The sequence below is a fragment of the Bremia lactucae genome, linkage group LG1 (assembly GCF_004359215.1).
Source record: "Bremia lactucae strain SF5 linkage group LG1, whole genome shotgun sequence".
Taxonomy (NCBI): Eukaryota; Oomycota; class Peronosporomycetes; order Peronosporales; family Peronosporaceae; genus Bremia; species Bremia lactucae.
The window spans coordinates 5,123,552-5,142,441 of NC_090610.1; the positions used below are offsets into that span (position 1 = coordinate 5,123,552).

The window sequence follows — 18,890 nt, forward strand, 5'->3', positions numbered from 1 at the left end:
CTCCTGCGGCTGATTAGTCTGCGGAATAAATAGATATAATGGTCTATACCTATTTATGGATAAGAATTCTGGATATTACCATGTAAAGGTAATATTCTTCAAATATTATCGACTTTTAGATAATATATTAACTAACAACCTTTAGTGTTAATTTCATGTAACGATACACCTCGTTACACATACGGAATAATACGCTCGCCACGTTGGGATGCACATCTACAGAGATGGCATTTATTGATTGGGTGAAAAGATTGTATATTTAAAATTCTTTTAGTAAAATCAGTCTTAAAACTACTTCCTAGATAACAAATGTGCACGTGAAGACGGATAATCGCTTCCGTGACGACACTTGTTCTAAGGTTTAAGTTCGTTGTGTGCACTGCACGTGAGAGAAGACGGTCAAACCACTTCCTCGCTGTGCTTGAAGGTGTATGCTTGTAAAGCGAGGCAGCTTTAAAAGCGCCCGTCTACAAATTTATTTAGATGTTGTCTCGCACAGAATTTAAAACAGACAGGTCGACTTAATAACTATTTGTTACGCGGCATGAGGACCACATCGACCAGTATTATTTTACAAGCAGTGTGAAAACTACGCTCCAACTTAAAAACGAGTCGACTTTCTAAACAATAAATGCTTAAAAAGCATACAATTATCTACATTACAGTATACTGAAAGTTTTTCAAATTACGTGTCGCCATTTAGTACCAGTGACTCAAAAATGACTGATCGATCTATCCGCGTAGTGGTGGCAGCCCTGGAGGTCACTGGTGGAATTGGCTTGCGTCATCAAATTCCATGGCATTTGCCTTCAGACATGAAGCATTTTCGCGCGCTTACTACAGCGCAATCGAATGCTTCGGTCCAGCACGCGGTCATCATGGGACGCAAGACGTGGGAGTCACTGCCTGAACCAGTGCGCCCCATGCCTAAGCGTTATAACGTGGTGTTGACACATGATACTGGGTACAGACAAAAGAAGAAACTACCTGAAAATGTGGGTGTCGCTGAAAGCTTCCTTGCGGCGCTAGAGTTAGTGCAACAACAGGGTGACAAAGTGGATCAGATCTTTGTCATTGGTGGCGGCGCCGTGTACGCTGAGGCGCTGAGCTACCCAAAATGCACTAAAGTGCATTTGACCAGGGTAAGAGGAACCTTCGAGTGTGACGCGTTCTTCCCGCTAGAGCTTCTCCAGCAGAATTTTAAAGTGACTGAAGAGTCAGAGATCAAGAATGAAAATGGAATTAAATTCCAATTTGTCGAGTTAGAAAGAAAGAAGGGAACGATGCAGGATGTTGTAACAGAATCTTTAGTAGATACTACAATGCCGCATGAAGAGATGCAGTATCTAGATTTAATCCGGAAGATCCTTGAACAAGGAGTTAAGCGTGAAGATCGTACGGGAACAGGCACTTTATCAGTGTTTGGAGCGCAAATGCGGTTTAGCCTAAGAGATAATGTATTTCCATTATTAACAACAAAGCGAGTTTTCTGGCGAGGAGTTGCGGAAGAATTATTGTGGTTTATTAGTGGCGACACGAATGCACAAACACTTCAGCAAAAAAATATTAATATCTGGGATGGCAATGGATCGCGGGAGTACCTGGATAGTCGAGGACTTTACCATCGAGAAATTGGTGATCTTGGGCCGGTTTATGGCTTTCAGTGGCGTCATTTTGGGGCCAAGTATACAGATATGCAGGCAGACTACACGAATCAAGGCGTCGATCAGCTAGCGGAAGTAATTCAGAAGCTACGTACGAATCCAACAGACCGACGAATTGTCTTGTCGGCATGGAATCCAATTGATCTTAACGAAATGGCTTTGCCACCTTGTCACATGTTTTGCCAATTCTACGTAGCAAATGAAGAGCTATCTTGCCAAATGTACCAGCGTTCGGCCGATATGGGGCTTGGTGTACCATTTAACATTGCGAGTTATGCGTTGCTAACGCGACTGATTGCACAAGTAACTGGATTAAAGCCTGGCGAATTGATACATGTTATTGGCGACGCGCACGTGTACATGAACCACGTTAAACCACTGCAACAGCAATTGACGCGTACGCCACGTCCATTTCCAAAACTTTATATCAATTCGGTAAAAACTTCTAGTATTGATGACTTTAAGTTCACAGATTTCGATATCCGTGATTACAATCCGTACGGCACAATTAAAATGGCAATGTCTGTGTGAGCCCGTAGCATGGTTTAAGAAGGTCACTTTTTTCAGACTTGCGTCTTTTCGGTGCATTCAACAGTGACATTGTATTATCTTGAATTCTTCACTTGAATATCAAATTGTCTGTGATGGAGACGTAACGTGGATATTAAAAAAAAATGACACAGTAAAAAATGGTTTCGCTAGTAACGTTTCATAAGGTCATTGCGACCGCGTGACCATTGGTCAAGTTGCAAGAATCTGCAGTTGCACTGCGCTGAAACGTGTTGTACGTAACCTGTCGCTGCAGGCGAACACAAAAACTTTTCATTTGTTTTAAGTACCGTAGCAAAGTAGCAAATGAACGACCGCGCGACGACAGGCAATGCGATGCGGGGGTTTCGCCTCGTTTTCAGTTGGAAAATCTCCGGTCTTAGCAAATTATATTTAATAACCTTGCTTATATATAATGTGGGCTACACTCCAAGAGTGGCTATCTACATCACAGTCATGTCACATTGTTTTATATACTGTAGCAATTAATATATATCAGGTGTGTCCTGAGAAGCGCTCTGCTATACTAAGAGCAACTGCCGACCGTTGAGCTCTTTCTCTACCAGACATACATTTTGCAAGCACCGCACCCTTTCGAACTAAATGTATCCATTGAAGCCGTCTCTGATTGGTCGAATTCAAGGAAACCGCAGCAAACCGTTCCACTCTTCGACCTTGCGGAGCCGCAGCAAACTTGGGACGCGACACGGTGCTCCATCTGGCACTAGAAAAACGCCTTCGCACCACTCAAGTCGTAGCCTTAACGCTTACCCATACGTGTTCGTCGCCGACTTGGACGCTCATTTAACGCTTACGCAACCGCTTCTCTAACGCTGGAGCAACGGCCGCGACTGACATGAACCGCAAGTTGGAGCTCATGGACCTTGATGAAGGCATGGATAGAAGTGATGGAAGTTCGAGTCCAACGCTCGATATGCTGCATCGTGGCAGCAACAACCAAGAGGTTGAAATGGCTCTTCTTGAAGTCGCGCATAATCCAGACGTACGTGTGTTCGCTCTCTATGTAAGGGTACATAATTTTCATTAAGGAAACGTTATTGTGTTTGCAGCTAAATTATCTGAGGGCATCAGGTGCACTTGATGAGAATAGCACTACGAGCAGTAAATGTGACAGCGCGGTGGAATCGTTTGGAGAAGAAGACGAGGACAATAATGCTATTGAAAAGACAGTACGTCGAAAGACGGATTCGAATAGCAAGCGTCCTTGGACACGAGAGGAGAATGACAAATTGATGCAATTGGTTAAGCAATACGGAGCCAAGCGCTGGTCCCTCATTGCAATGCACTTGCCAGGCCGCGTGGGCAAGCAGTGTCGAGAAAGATGGCATAACCATTTGAATCCTCTAGTACGGAAGGATGCGTGGACAGCTGAGGAAGATTATGTCATTTTCGAGTGCCATAAAAATGTTGGCAATCAGTGGGCTGAAATCTCCAAGATGCTACCTGGTAGGACAGACAATGCCATTAAAAACCGCTACTATTCAACCATGCGTCGGATGCAGAGACAGTCGATTCGCAAGAAAGGTCCATTGCGTGAAGGCAAGAGCATTCGTGTTGCGTCCGTCTCGTCACCTATTGTGCCAAGTCACAATAATCAGGTCGGCCCTTCTCCGTTGCAACGGCCTCTTGGTAGCATGCAGTCTCAGCTGTCACCACAACAACAGCAATATTCGCAGCGAGGAATGGGTTTTCAATCCTCTTTTCAAAAACTGTTTTCTGAAATTCCGGGGAATTGTTCACGGGTACGCTCTTCTCTTCTTTTTATGTTTGAAGCAACTTCTTAATTGTTGTTATCCCACATTAGACGGATCCAAATTCTTTGATGGATTTTGAGCGCTCAAACATGATGGCGTCTTCTTTACGACAACCAACAATGGTATACCCACTAAATGGGGGTGGCTATTCGAACGGTATGAACGTGGATTACAGCCGCTCAATGTCCATGTCTTCTCCCTGCTCTGGGTCTCCAGATCATGACTTGAATCAGAACAATCAGGAGGAGACATTTGACTACGTACCAATGCAAGCAACGATTCAACGCTTGCGGTCGTCTAGCTCTGGAATGGGTACTCCTCCTTCTTCATCCTCGATGAATATGATGAATTCTTCGTACAGCTCTCCTGCAAATAATATACAGCAGCAACAAACAGGCAATTATTTGATGTCGGGAAATTCTTACACGAACAACATGCGGGGAGCAATGTATCCAGCGCCGACAGGTTTTGGACACAATCAACAGTATCGTTCTGCTGATGCGGCCTTTATAAATCCATCCCATAAGCGTCTTCTTGACGTCCAAGGCTCGCAGCGGGACATGTGGAAAAGTGACAGTCCTGTTTCAGTAACAGCACCGATTTTTCGTGGCACTCCTACGTCCCAAGTGCATCAAAGTCAAGTTACGGAGCCAATGGTCCTGCAACAGTCCAAGCCAGTTGCAATGCCTACATACAGACAATCGTCGCACATGGTGCATTTTAATAGTATGGAACAGGTTTGGACGGAAGATGCATATCTGTGATACTCTTAAGATGTAAATCGCTAGAAATCACACTTTTTAAAATTATCGCGTCTGGATAAAGTAAAATGCAAGGTTTAATTAGACACAAGAACTTAGCTAACTGATCAGTAACTCTTACTAAGAATAATCATTCCAGATTCATCAATGGAGTTGGCAATTATTGCAGAAACCTCAAATACAACCTCAGCGTAATTGAAAATGCGACGTTAAAAGCACCCCGGTCCCTTTACTGAGCAATTATTGCATCTAAAATAGTCATTTAAATTGTGAACTGATATAGATTGATACCATCGAAATACAATAATGCACGGCGCAGCATGGCAAACGAGCATGTAGAGGATCACCTTAAGACATACGTGCAAATTTAAAGGGCTAAACTCGAATCGACGGCATTTCGAAGTGCAACCCTTACCTGCGAATAGTTTCCAGACTGGTTACCCATCACCCGATGCAGGACATATATTGACGCACTGGCATTGTATTAATGGCACGCATTTTTTATGGTAATTTATTTGAATACACATCCTTCGAACTGCAACGTTTCTCAAAATATTCAATAGGGTGCGGTGCGACTATTGCCACAGACGTTTTAACCATTACCACAGACAGAAATCTCTGATTGGCTAATCGGTGTAGTATAATATGATTGTTCGAGAGGGGGTGGCTATATTGTTGAATTTACGTCAGATGTATTGTAACATTTCTAATTGGAATGCACACATCGTCCTTTAATGAAATAATAATATCCTACCCGTTTCCTTGCTTTCCTCCCAGTTTCAACAAGCCGCGCAATAAAAACAGATTTTAAAGCCTATAATGAATTCAAATGACACGGAGGAATCTGTCAGAGCAAAATTGCTGATGTAATGGGGCACACATCGGTTGGAGAATCGTTGTTGTGGGTAAAATACCCTTTTATCCTATTTAAAAATAGGTAATTACTTAAATCCCATTTATTATAGGTAACATATGTGGTCGCCGCCAGATATAAATCTGGCGGCCGAAATATATCTTAAATTAGCTAGGGTAAGGTTTTAAGTTTTAAATAATCTAATAAAGTTCAGTTCCCTTTTTGATCTTAAAGAGTCAAGTGCTTTCCTAAGGCTTGCGCGTTGATCTGTAAGAGATAGAAGCCTTTCTAAGGTATATACTCTTGGCGCTAGTTGCCACTTGGTTCTACAAACCCTGCATCCTTTGAACTAGGATTCGCTGGTACGACTCCCTGAGTTGTTAAAACCATTAATTCTATAAAAATTAGAGACTCTTTGAGTCTAAAAGTCTTCCTCTGACTTTAGGAGCGAGGTAGCTCCGCTACAGCTGCAGCTAATTGATAATTTGTGAGATCATTCCATTTGACCGACTTCCAACAATTCGTTCAAATGGGCATGTATTTGCGCTCCTGTATACTTCTTTGCCACTCTACCCCCAGGCGGGATTGAACCACCGACCTTTCGCTTTTTTCTCGTGGAAAAGTAAAACTGCGCCTTGATAACGACTCGATAACGCCTGTTCGACCGATAAAACTGCGAGAGCTAATTATCCGGCCTGCGTGGTTATTTAAACTTGGTTCTGATGATGTATGAAGCCACCAACCGGACTTGTTGAAATTGAATGTTGCTCTCGCGAAGCCATGGTGAAGGCATTATATAAGGTCGCTGCCGCCCAAGGCAATGTGATAGCGACACAATCATCATATAGGCAGCACAATGGACCTATACGGTCCAATACCAATTCGACTGGGAATGGTCTTGCCGCAATCTATGTCTAACGTAAAAATCTACTAGAGCACGAAAAACCTCAACACCACCGCTTGAAAGCCATACAGGATTATATGCATTGGACTTTTCGCGTGGTTAAAGAGGGTCCACCTCTATGAGCGCCCATCCTGTCTACCTCAGACTCGGTCAAATGAGGGCAAACGTACCCTAGCGGACTATGTCCAGGAGCTGCGAACTCTTATTGCTGCCATACAGCAAGACTTATTGCCAGAAGTGGTTTTATTAACCATCTTAATGATAGGTCTTAACGTGGGTCTTGTCTTAACGAAACTATATCGTCTATTTTCGAAGCAGCGGTTGATATTGCGTCAAACGCGGAATACGAATTAAAGTCCTCTCGCGTTAGTACTCATATATACCATATTAGCTCATCGAGCACATCGTTTTTCGTCTAACAGACCAGAATCTACAGACCTTAGCCTCGCTGAGGCAGCCTCATAACATCCGTAGATGTTACACGTGCGGGAGCCATAAGCATTTACGCCCGGCTTGTTTATTGCGTAATCTGCGCAAAGCTCGAAAGAGCAACAATCCCGAGCAATACCAGAAATCGAGTAGGTGCGGAATAACGTCGATACTTAGTACGGCGGGGCGCCGTACTGGGGAAGACCTATGCTCCGTTGATCCTTTGGGAGGTGCGACTAAACAGGACCTAGCCCCAATGAGCTCTATGCGTAATGCCACGGGGCGTGAGTACAAACCTGGCTTATTAGTCGCTCAAGCGACTGTAAAGGGCATCGGTAAGCCATGGACAATTTTTAATTGACTCAGGGGCGTCTTGCAACTATGTCGACGACTCTCTCTTGAGGGAATTCAACGGTACTTTGAGGCGCTTAAACGCATGAAAGTGATACAATCACTGTTCGCTTAGCGACTGGGATTCGTGTCACTGCTCCTAAAGTGCCGTTGCACTTAGAAATGAAGTTTCTGGACTTTGACAGTGTGGAACGCTGTCTCGTCCTTGATTTTGGATTTGAGATATGATCTTATCCTTAGGAAGAGTACGTGGCACGTCTTAGTCCATCGAGTGCGGTCGCCGAGGCGGTGCCATACTGAGTGTCAGTAGTGACACAATTGGCGGTTCGCCAGGACCTCAAGGGTGCAATATCCCTGAGATACAGGAGTGGCACGTCTAAGTCCACCGAGTATGTTCGGCCGAGGGGCACTATACTGAGTGTCAATAATGACACTATTGGCGATTCGCCGGGGCATTTTAGGTCAAACCCTTCTAATGCACTTGAAGCGACACGTAAACGGTTCGCTGGTAAAGGAAGTTGAGTTACCTAACTCCTTTCGGATGTCGAATTAGACACCATGTCTGGTATAGAACCAATTCAGGCTGGAAAATTCGTGGACGTGAATGACCGGCCTCTAAGAGGCAAGACAGCGGAAACGCGAAGCGTTTATACCCTACAAAGTGATACGTGTGAGCAATTACACTCGCTTGTTAATGTGTAACCGGTTACATTGAGGGAGAAGTTAGCCTTTCGGCAATCCCTTCGTGTTATGCTCTTTTAGAGCTAGACAAAATGTCTACGATGAGTGCGGTCGAGCCTTAAAGGCTTGCGACTTATCCGAGACGGTGGTCATTCGACCTATGATTGAGTTAAACTCATCGTCGTTTCTGAACGAAGCTGACCTGGATGACACAAAAGCTGCACTAAGTGCGCGGATTAGGTCATCGATCCTTAAAGATCCTACGGATCCATTTTATGCCTTGATTAAGAATTCCAAGATGTGGTATGTACTAGTCCACCATCTGTTTTACCTCCAGATAGAGGTGTCCGTCATGAAATTGACTTGGTTCCGGGAACCAAATGCTGTATCACACGACAGTGGCCTTCACCATTGGAACAGTGTGACGTCATTGACGATTTCTTCCGTGCTAAGCACGAGGCGGGAATGGTTCGAGAGAGCAATCGACACCAACATTTTGTGTCAAAAAGCCAAATGGTAATTCTCGCATTGCCCATGCCTATAATAAGCTTAATGCTGTGAATATACCAGCCCAACACTACTTCCCATTCCCAAAAAGGATATTCTTCAGAACAATATGGTGGGATGTACAATGTACTGTGCACTTGACTTAGTCGATCCTCCTTCCAGCCGATATCTTTGAGCTGGATTTTTGCCAACTGGCTTTTCTTTCTTGTGCCGGAAGCGACAGCTGTCCGGTCGTGAGCGGCATAAAGTATAGCCGTTACTCTGGCATACCCAGGGATATTTTGTCGCATCCAGTTCATCGCTAGCCAACTTTGGCGGCTTCATCTCGATAAGACCTTCAATTCTATCTGGGCAATGTCGAACACCCGTCTCGGAGATCAGCTTACAGCACCACTTCACTTCTAATGCATAGGAATTGCATTTCTTGGCATGCTGCTTCAGCCCGTGCGTTTCACATCTCTCCCGAACACGTGCCAATAGACGTACCAGCTCATCTTCTGTCAGAGCATAGCCTATAAAATCGTCAAGCCAAGCCATATTTCTAACTGTTTAATAGGTCGCCAAACACTTTTTCGGCGACTCCTTGACAGTACGCGACTGAATCAGTGGCGGCTCCCATTGAAACCCTTGTAGGCATGTACATTCCTAGGTGGGTAACGAGCGTAAATAATTCTTGCGAGTCGGAGTGCAGGGGCAGCTGCCAGTACCCTTTCAACCAGTTGAAGACATGAAGAATTTCGCTCCTACTTATGCTCTTACAACCACCTCCAACACCGGCATTGGCCAAGGCATCGGCTCTGTTCGCTCATTAACGTCTCGCGTATCAATCGTCATCCGAGGATCGGCCGTCGGGTTGTCTCTTGCTCCTTTTTTGAGCAATACGTGACGCTGATACCCAGCCACTTTGCACGACAACGATTGAAAAAGAAGCTTTGCTATTGGGAAAGCCACGCAGCGTCTGATTTATATTTTTTAAGGCCAGGAGAATTTTGGTTGTATACCGATCACAGTAACCTGATTTATATTTTTATAATCCGTTCGACGGTCCAATGACTCGCTACCAGGCGAATAAATTTCAGCGCTGAGCCCTGTCGCTATAGTCCTTTAAATTATTTGACTGAGCACGTTTCCGGCGAGGTGAACGCGTGGGAAGACCTACTTAGCAGATGGGGAGCAGGACCAACATTGCAGGATGAGCGTGCCGCTCGACGAGTTGCGCGACTTGCTGTTCTTGAACGAGTTTCGCCTTTAAAAAAACGGGATTTTTGTCCCTCCGGAGCCGAAATCAAACAGCTTCACAAAGCGGTACGCGCTTCAACACCCGACTTAATTGACGACGCCACCTGGAACCAAAAACGCGAACTGTTCCTTACACCGAATGATCAAGTCTGGATACCACTCTAGGCAGCAGAACTTCAACAGCGATTGTGTGTAATAGCACATGCAGGTGCTGGCGGATATCGTGGTGCCCGGGCGACAATACGAGGTTTTGTCTGAAGTGTTTTTGTGATACCTTAGAAGCGGATGTCACTATATATATATTCGAAAGTGTCTACATTGTATAGTCACGGCAGGAGGCGTGTGCCACAGCCGCTCGGGAGATTATTCGAGCTACGAATCCGAACGAGAACCATGGTCGAGACTAAAGCTTGGGACAAGTACGTCCTAGTTGTCAAAGACAACATGCGTTGCTACATCGAATTAATCTTTGCCGACAAGCTGGAGCAGAGCAAGTTATGTCGGATTATTAGATTAATTTTAAAAGCTTCGGAATTGCACACCAGTGGGTATCCGATTAAGTCACACATTTTAAGAATGTGGTGATCGAGAAGTTGCAAAAGGCAGCTGGTGCACAACATCACTTTACCACAGCGTATACACCGTGGGCAAATGGAACAATCGAAGTGGTCAATCGTGAAGCTCTGATGTGTATGAAGCATTTCTGAGTGAACGAAAGCTGCTTATTCAAGACTGGTCAGCGGTGCTGCCAGTAGTACAGGCTACCCTTAATGTTATGCCAGCCGACCGCTTAGGAGGTGATACACCAATCATGGCTTTCACTGCACTGCCAGGTGGCTCACAGCTAAGCAGCATCCTATACCCACGTGATTCTGCGCACCGGATAATCAGTTGGGTTGAGCAAGAGCTTCGTCAGCTTGTCGCTAATGTCCGCCTTTCCTCGATGAAATGCACGCTAAAATCATGTATTCTATTGAAGGAAAAGGCGTAATGCACGTGAGCGGCAGGCGAAACACCAACGAGTAAAACTCCAACGGTTTAGCGAGGGTGCCAACGTTCTGGTCGCTACATGTACTGGTCGAAGCGGAAACAAATTCGCTCTAGTATGGTCCTAAGAAGATTCTCAAGGCCCTAAACGATTGCACGTTTGCGATTCAAGATTTAGTTGTGCCCTATGCAATTTCTATTCGCCACGCTTCCCGATTGCAGGTGTATCGTGACGAGCAGCGTGGCGTCGTCGAGGAATAACGCGAACAAGCTATTCATGGTGAAGGAGGCCATCGAGTGGAAGCACTACTTGCCTGTCGCGTGAGCCCTACAACCCATCAGTGAGAAACCAACGTCAAATCGTTCGGCCTGGATGAGGTTGAATTATCATGGAAGCCCATGCTTACGGTCCGTGCGGACGTTCCTGTTCTCTATCAAGAATTTGTCGACACTGCTCCCGATGCCAAGCGCGTCAGACTTTGGTCATTGACGTTTCGGATGTGGCATCCGGTGCTGACACGGCTGGAATCTCTGCAAGTCCTTCCATTTCCCGTGAACTCGGCGCGCTGCATGACACCAGCGGTCGCCCGTTTACCAGGTACTTAGGGTAAGGAACACTCGAGTGTCCTGACTGTCGAGAGCGGTGCCTAACAACGTGTATTTCGCATTATTTGTACTGAATCTTGTGGAGGGGGGAAGTGATCCACAGGAAATACCTTTGGCGCCCTCTCACAGCTTACTACCGGTACACGCGCACAAACAGACCAAATGGGGAACAACGGCCAATCCCGAACAGCGCAGGCACGTGCAGGTAAGTGGTGGCTGGCGCGGCCTGAGCAACTGTTCGGGTGGTCCCTTGAAGAGAAAGTTAGATCTGAAGGTCGAAATATCAGTTTTAAATGGACTCTGTTGTGACAGAGTTTAAGCACACTGAAGGCAGATCATCCAGGTACAGCTGGAGAGAAACTTAGAGAAGAAGATCTTGACGGATAAATTCTTCTCTTGCATGCGTCTTAGCAGCCATGAAGAACGAAGTCGATGACGCGCTTGAGCACATCATTGATAAAAACACTTTCGAAACAGCTGAACGCAATTTCAGTTCCAGTCAACATCCATCAGTGCAGGCGGCGCCCGATAGGAGTGGCAATTTCGCCCACCTACGCGCGGCATTCTACCCCGCTTCCGTTTAATCGCAGGATTGAGTGCTGCTAAACGACGGATCGGGGATCTCGAATATCAATTTAGGCGATTGACTTCGTATAATCACGATGTCCGCGCAAATGATAGCCAGGGTTACCAAAGGCTAAAACTTAAACTGGACCTTTAAGATAGGCTGATGCTGAAGTGTCCGCGTTACGCGCGTGAAATCCTCGCTCTTTAAGCCCAAAATGCGGTGGAAGGAGTCATTCGGCTGGAATTTTTTCAGCTTCTCCGTCTCTCTCACTCGACTGACGCTAGACTCACGGTTGACGTCACCATTGGTCTCCTTAGACGCATTGGGGCATGTGATCTCTTCTGGATCAACATACCATTTCAGACGACCCATGTAAAAGACGGGGTGCGTCTTCATATACGGCAGGAGTGTGAGCCAATAAGTAAGGTCTCCAACCTCCTAGACCACCGTAAACGTCCCGATGAAACGCGGCAATAAACTTTGTAGTACCGCCAGGTCGTACAGAAACTGCATTTTAGGTAGGGTAGCAGTACTTAATCTTTCGCCCTAAGGCGTTCATTTTTTTGCGACCGTTTTGGTCTGCATATTGGTTTTACATGTCCTGTGCACTTGCCATCGCGTCACGGACTTTCGTGTGATGGTTAATCGCTTATCCACAAAACGTTGAGCCTCGCTCACGTTTTTAGCATCAAACTCGCCTATGACACCACCGAGAGGTCGGTCATAGGACGTGCTGGCTGTCAACAACGAAACATCGTTATTGCCGGGACTCCATACTGACCAGTGCTAAATCGGCAGGGTCATGGCAAGTTTCGATCGTTCATATGATATTTCAAAGTTCATCGTCATAATGACAAAATTATGTCCCTCGTTCGCCCCGAGCGTAGTGAGAAGCCCCCCCCCCACTAAAACTCGGGCTGCGTACAAATGAGACTGGCGTCCGAGGTTGGTGCAGTCACCCATACTGGCGTGGACACTGGTATTTATAGCGAACTCTACGAAGAGCAATTGCTGCTCATTCCTTGGGAGTCGCTACAAGTACGCAATACATCCGCCACGACTCGAATGGCTCGTTTCGTTTGGCCATCAGTCCGGGGATGATCGGCTGTAGACATGTGGAGCTCAAAAGCAGGTCGCCAAAAACCCGACGTAAATCTTCGATCCCGATCCGATACTTTGAACTCGGGCACCCTGCTACATATCATCTTCTTTCCAAATGTAAGCAACCTATGGTGCAAAAGAATAAAATCGCAAGACCTTTTTATAGGCAAGCGAAGTGTAAAGCGGGCAACTATTCCTAGTGACTCCACTCACTTAATGAATGAAGGACTATTATTTTACGAGTGATAATTTGTGGCAGAGCCGCAAAGCCAAAAGGGAGTATATTGGTGAAGTGAGTTATTTGTGAGTGGATCTATCTCGTATCTGTTCATACCTATCAACGCTGCTGGCCATCGCTCCTATTGGCCATTCACCTGTAGGCTCGTTGCTGTCCATCTGGTGCGTGGTGCGGCAACAAAAACGAGGGCGTCCGCTGTATGGACCATGTCGAAACAGATTCGTCTAGTCAATACACATGATCCAGAAATAAGAGAGCTACCTCCTTGTCTGTGATCGTGGTTTAAAATGGTTCTAGATGCACCATTTTGCTGAGTCCGTCTACAAAGACGACAAGCCCTGTCCGATACTTATGGTCAGGCGGCATGCCAAGCGTGAAGTCTAGACTAACCGATTTCCAACAATCCGTTGGAACCAGCAGCGGCTTCAATGGCGCACTGCGGACGGTGCAGGCTTAATGCGCTGACACTTGTAGCAGGAGCGAATATAGTCGGCCACCCATCGATATAGGCGTGACCACCAGAATTCCTGCGAAATTCTTAAGAATGTCTTTTCACGGCCCAGAAGTCCACTCGATGGTGCATTATGGAGCTCGTGGAGTAATTTTAGCTTGAGATCTGTGACATGAGTAACATAGATTGTCAAGGTATCACAAGGTGACAGCCGATACCATACCAGGTCGTCGCTGTAGCTAAAACGACTGAGCTTAGCCTTCAGGTGCGACAGAGGGAAGACCTTCATCCACCGAAGGATCTAGTAGCAGGCGACAATGTTCGTCCTGACTGTTGCTCTTTTTATTTCGGAGGCCAATGAGCTCGTCGCGTGGTAAATCTTCATGGCTGCCAGCATTGACGACTCAATTTGTGCGTTACACTTTCCTTGTGTCTTGCCTCGAAGTCTGGTCTGCGGGATAACTCGTCAGCCGAGACATTCGATTTACGGCTTGTGTTCAACTTTGAAATTATTTTCAGAGAAGAAAGTAAGCCGTCTTGCCATTCTAGGCGAGAGGTGTGGTGGTTTATTGCGGTCCGCAGTGGTGCGTAATCCGTCTAAACCACAAATGGTTCAGTATCCAATAGGTTAACTCGAAACTTGACAAGAGCATACTTTAGTGAAAGTAGCTCTGTGTCATGCACGGGGTAATTCAGTTCCGCAGCTTTTAAAAGCCGGGACTGATAAGAGATGACACGGTTAACAACGTCGCCATCCTTTTGCATGAACGCGCTGCCGATTGCAAAAATGCTTGCATCGGAGACGACGCTAAAGGGCTTATCCGTGCCTGGCAATGCAAACACCAGTGCCTCTACAAAAGGTTGCTTCACTTATGGAACGCATTTGCTTGTTCTTTAAATAACCCATTTTGCATCCTTTTAAGGAGGTCAGACAAGGATTAAGTTCGCTCAGCATAATTCTTGCTATAGTTATGTTAGCAATCAGTAGCCCTAGGAACTGGCGCAAATCCTACACATGTAGTGAAATTAACCATTGTTTTACCGATTATACCTTATTACGTCTGCTCGTACACCATGTGTACCTTCGATGCAGGCCAGCACAGGTATCTCGGGGACCCCTATGACGCACTTTTGCAAGTTGACGTACAATTGGGCGTCACCCGGAGTCTGCAACACAGCGTCTAAATGACGCTTGCGCGACTCTACTTCGGTCAGACCGTCCTCTGCTCTACTATGCACGAATACATCATCAACCGTGTGGCGCCTAGGCACGGTGCTGACGCATCACATGAGCTAGCCTTCGGTTGAATGTCGCCGGCGCGCTTTCCAAACCTTGAGGCATCACAAGGCCCTCCCAAAGCATACCGCTTGGGGTGCTAATTGCCATTTTGGCTACTTCGGACTCTCTCATGAGTATCTGATAGTAACCATATCTTATCATATCTTATATCTAACGCGGAAAAGATAGTTGACTTTTTCCATAGAGTTTAACAAGACATCTTTTCGCGGGATCGACGTTTGCGCCGGTATGGTGGCCGTGTTCAGCTTATTTAAGCATGATTCACGCGCTATCCACCTGTGGCCTTACGCACACAGAAGGTGAGTAGACTTGCTCTCAGGTAAATGTCCCTCCAAAGAACTCATCGACGAATTGACTTGTTCCTCCGGCGACTGCCATTGTCTGGTCACACAATACTTGGTGTAAGGTTTCAGATCAATTTCTTGCCCGATGCCGGCAGGCGGCTGGGCACTTCTTCTGGGAATAAAAGGCTTGAAGCCTTTATGCAATATGAATCCTCCCTGATCGGACAGGTTCGAGATCACCTAACGGCATTTATACCAACTCGGTACATCTCTGCGCCGCATGATACCTCGATTGGCTCTAAGACCAAACCGAGGTGGCACGGATCCAATCCACCAAAGGCACATACCCGTACCATCGGTTCAAACGAGCTGATGCCTCGTTTCCGGACGCAGGGGTGCGGTACGTGTGTGTTTCCCGGCACCAGATCCTTTTCTTCGTAGACATGCCATCCGGTAATGCAACCAAGTTGACAAGTGCCCAACTGGCGAACAATGCCTGCAACGCCGGAGAAACGTGATTTGCCGCGCTGTGCTGATAACTGCGGTCACTTCTTTCCATCGTACAGTTAAAATCACCACCGACTAAGACGTTGCGGGTAGCACGTACCGTTTCAACGTTCTGGAAACACCTCTCTCGACGCCTTCTGGTGAAAAGCATAAAGATAAACGAAGAGAAAACTGGCTCATTAATCAGCCCCGTACTTTCCATAAAATGCGGCTACCAATGGGTATTCTAGCGCAGGTTGTGCAGTCTTGACCTTTCCTTACGGGTTCACCAAGATTGCAACTCCTCCTTTGCGACCGGAAGCCGGCGCTCCAAAGGACCTAGAAGGTTTGCCCTCATCCGAGCAAAAGCCCCGAATTTGGCAACACGAGTCTCCTGCAGCATTATCAAATCAAGCCGTGTGAATGCTCAGGAGACTCATGTTGCTTTATCAAATCAAGCCGTGTGATAATGCTGCAGGAGACTCATGTTGCCTCAGAGTGGGGGATCTATACTGCCAAATCTGGGGCTTTTGCTCAAATCTGCCGTGCACATCGGTGCTCCTGAACATATGTGTAGAAGCTACACTGCCAAATCTGGGGCTTTCGCTCCAATCTGCCGTGCGCATCGGTGCTGCTGAACCCCTGATATCATTATTGGGCGTTTTGCACATCGGTCGCACCAAGCCCATCCACGTTCCGGATTATAAAAATGTAAGTTTGATCGGAGCAATGAAGACCGTCGGGGCATAGCGACCTAGATGGCTCCTGCGCGTCTCCGGAGTTGCCGTTAGATCTCTCCCGAAAACTTGTCTGTGCGTTTGTTTGAGCGGAAGTCGGCGAGAGAGGAGGGGCAGCAGTCGGGCAACCAAGGTTGGTTAAACGTTTTCGCATGTCCCGTCGGAGTTTAGGAAAGGATTTGTTGGAAGGCGATGCTGCAGCGGAGTTTCTGGGACTCGCAAGGAGTTTCGAAACGTCTTTTATTGTAATGGTCACGGAGCGGTGGTTACGGCGAAAGATGAAACGATCCAAGGTCGAGAGGTTTCAAGAAGTATGAGGTGCAAGTAACGCACGATGGACAGGTAATTCTGACAAGAAGAGAGTTAAGGCTTACATGCATAATATATTCACTTTGTCTTTTGCAAAATAGCACCCATGGAAATTCAATCTGACGTTCAACACCAAAAGGTTATGAGCCCAACGCCAAAGGATCAAGAAGGTCATGTCCAAGCGCCAGCCATCACCCAAGTCGACGACGACAGAGCCAGTACGGCTTCTGGCGCGGACGAGGGCATGGCCAGGCTGCTGGAACTGATAACGGACTTGAAAGGAGACATGGGAGCTCGCCTTAATAGGCTTGAGGCCCGCCGAGTCGAGGATGATCAAGGTTCTGTCGTGTCAGCCGGTAGCAGCACCTTCCGTACGTATGCGGAAGCGCGCACCGGATTCGGCCGGAACATGACGATGGCCTCGCTCGAAGACGAAGTCATGCCTGGACCAGCGCGGCAACACGCAGCAGGACCAGGGCAACAAAGGCTGACTGGAGGGAGAGCCGGTGTAGGTCCAGTTCCTCAGGTGCCACGGGAATCGGCTTTCAGACCGGTTCCTACACCAGCGTATTTTGCTCCGCAAAGGCCCCTGCAGATCAGGGACCTAAAACTAGCGATCGAAAACTTCGATGGCAAGGAGGTTTATCCAGGACTAGGGTCGGGATTCACACCTTGGGGGAAGCGATTTCTACGCCAAGTTCGTATCGCCGAGGAACTTAGTGGGTGCATCTGGACCGAGGACATCAAAATGGATGTACTTGGTCGGTATTTGACAGGCAAGGCTGGTCAACATTTTCACAGTCAAGTGGATACATGGTACACCGAGAATCCACAGATATGGTACTCGATGGACCGTATGAACCTCAAGTTTGGACCTAGGATCTCAAGGTCACAAGCTTTTAAACTGTTCACGTGTAAGAAAAAGGAGTCGATGTCGTGGAATGATCATATGCTCTATCTAATGGCGGTCAGCGACGCAGTCGGAGGCGCACAAGACCAAGTGCTTGAAAATATAGCCAAGTACGCATGCTTCGCAACCGACTTTCAAGGTGTGCTTCTCGCAAGGTACAATCCTCATCGAGAGAATTACTTACGGCAAGCTGAAGAGTTGGTGAATTTTGCCCAGTTAAATGACCCGGGTATTCGCATTTGGTCCAAGTCAACTGTGGCCGTCGTCAAAGGCACTGAAGGAGGTCGGCGCAGAAACGATAAAGAGAGAAATGTCAAGAAGACTGAGCGTGTTTCAAGTGTGGAAAAGAAGGCCACTACAAACGTGAATGTACTAGTGAGCCTAATAACAACTTTACGTTAGCTGTCTCCGACGGCATTGACTCTACCAGCCAATGGATACTGGACAGCGGGTCAAGTCGACATTTGGTGACAAAGGCGTCACAGCTAATCGACGCAGTAAAATGCGACGAAGAGTGTTTACTTCCTAATGGGGACAGCTTGCGTATGCAGCTCAAGGGTACGGCCGAGTTCGTGGTCAGTGTTGACGGCGAAATTCGCCGAGTCAAACTACTCGATGCGTACTACGCAGAAAAGCTACCGTATAACATCATATCCTATGGCAAGATCGAGGAGCGAGGGTTTGAACTTCGTTACGATGGACATAAGCGATCAGTGGTTCGGCGGCGTGATGGTTGCAAGATTTTTGATGTTGACAAGACGACAGCAACGTGTTGCTAGTGAATGTTGTTGACACAATTGAGCACAAGGATTTTTTTACGGTTGCAGCAATTGCTGAGGCTGTCAACACGCCGATTTCGGACCTTCAGATGGGGAGTCTACTCGATTTTCACTTTAGATTTGGACACCTCGCCTATGATACAATCGAATTGATGGCGAGTGATCCATCGAGTGGAATAAGGCTAACAGACACCGAGCGACCCACTTGCTTAACGTGTGCGCAAGGTAAGCAGCGCCGCAACAAGCAGTCGAAGAAAGACACGGGTGAGAATGCTCCTATCGATAGGGTGGGTGGTGTGATATGCAGCGATATCAAAGGTCCAATAACGCCGGTCGACAGGTCGGGAAACCGATATTTAATTAATTTTATCGACCACAAGAGTAACTACTGCCGGGTATTCCTCGCCAAGACGAAGGACAA

The 18,890-nt window shown here is 46.8% G+C and overlaps 3 protein-coding genes across 3 annotated transcripts; all 3 read left to right on the forward strand.

Annotated features, from left to right (window-relative positions):
- Positions 1–719: 719 nt before the first annotated feature.
- Positions 720–2,195, forward strand: CCR75_002070 (uncharacterized protein; the record flags this gene model as incomplete). Its single annotated transcript, XM_067960170.1, has 1 exon — positions 720–2,195. One exon carries the CDS (start codon positions 720–722, stop codon positions 2,193–2,195), a length of 1,476 nt encoding a protein of 491 aa, XP_067822474.1.
- Positions 2,196–2,939: 744 nt separating this feature from the next.
- Positions 2,940–4,897, forward strand: CCR75_002069 (uncharacterized protein). The gene is made up of 3 exons (XM_067960169.1): positions 2,940–3,216; positions 3,284–3,976; positions 4,039–4,897. Exons 1-3 carry the CDS (start codon positions 3,070–3,072, stop codon positions 4,750–4,752), a joined length of 1,554 nt encoding a protein of 517 aa, XP_067822967.1. The 5' UTR covers positions 2,940–3,069; the 3' UTR covers positions 4,753–4,897.
- Positions 4,898–11,099: 6,202 nt separating this feature from the next.
- Positions 11,100–11,306, forward strand: CCR75_002068 (uncharacterized protein; the record flags this gene model as incomplete). Its single annotated transcript, XM_067960168.1, has 1 exon — positions 11,100–11,306. The coding sequence occupies one exon, from the start codon at positions 11,100–11,102 to the stop codon at positions 11,304–11,306; it is 207 nt and encodes a 68-aa protein (XP_067822968.1).
- Between the last annotated feature and the right edge of the window lie 7,584 nt (positions 11,307–18,890).

Bases quoted from the DNA above. Each gene is read 5' to 3' on its own strand.
- CCR75_002069 (XM_067960169.1), top strand. From the start codon at position 3,070: ATGAACCGCAAGTTGGAGCTCATGGACCTTGATGAAGGCATGGATAGA. The intron at 3,217-3,283 runs GTACGTGTGTTC...TTGTGTTTGCAG, and splicing joins AAGTCGCGCATAATCCAGAC to CTAAATTATCTGAGGGCATC. The intron at 3,977-4,038 runs GTACGCTCTTCT...ATCCCACATTAG, and splicing joins TTCCGGGGAATTGTTCACGG to ACGGATCCAAATTCTTTGAT.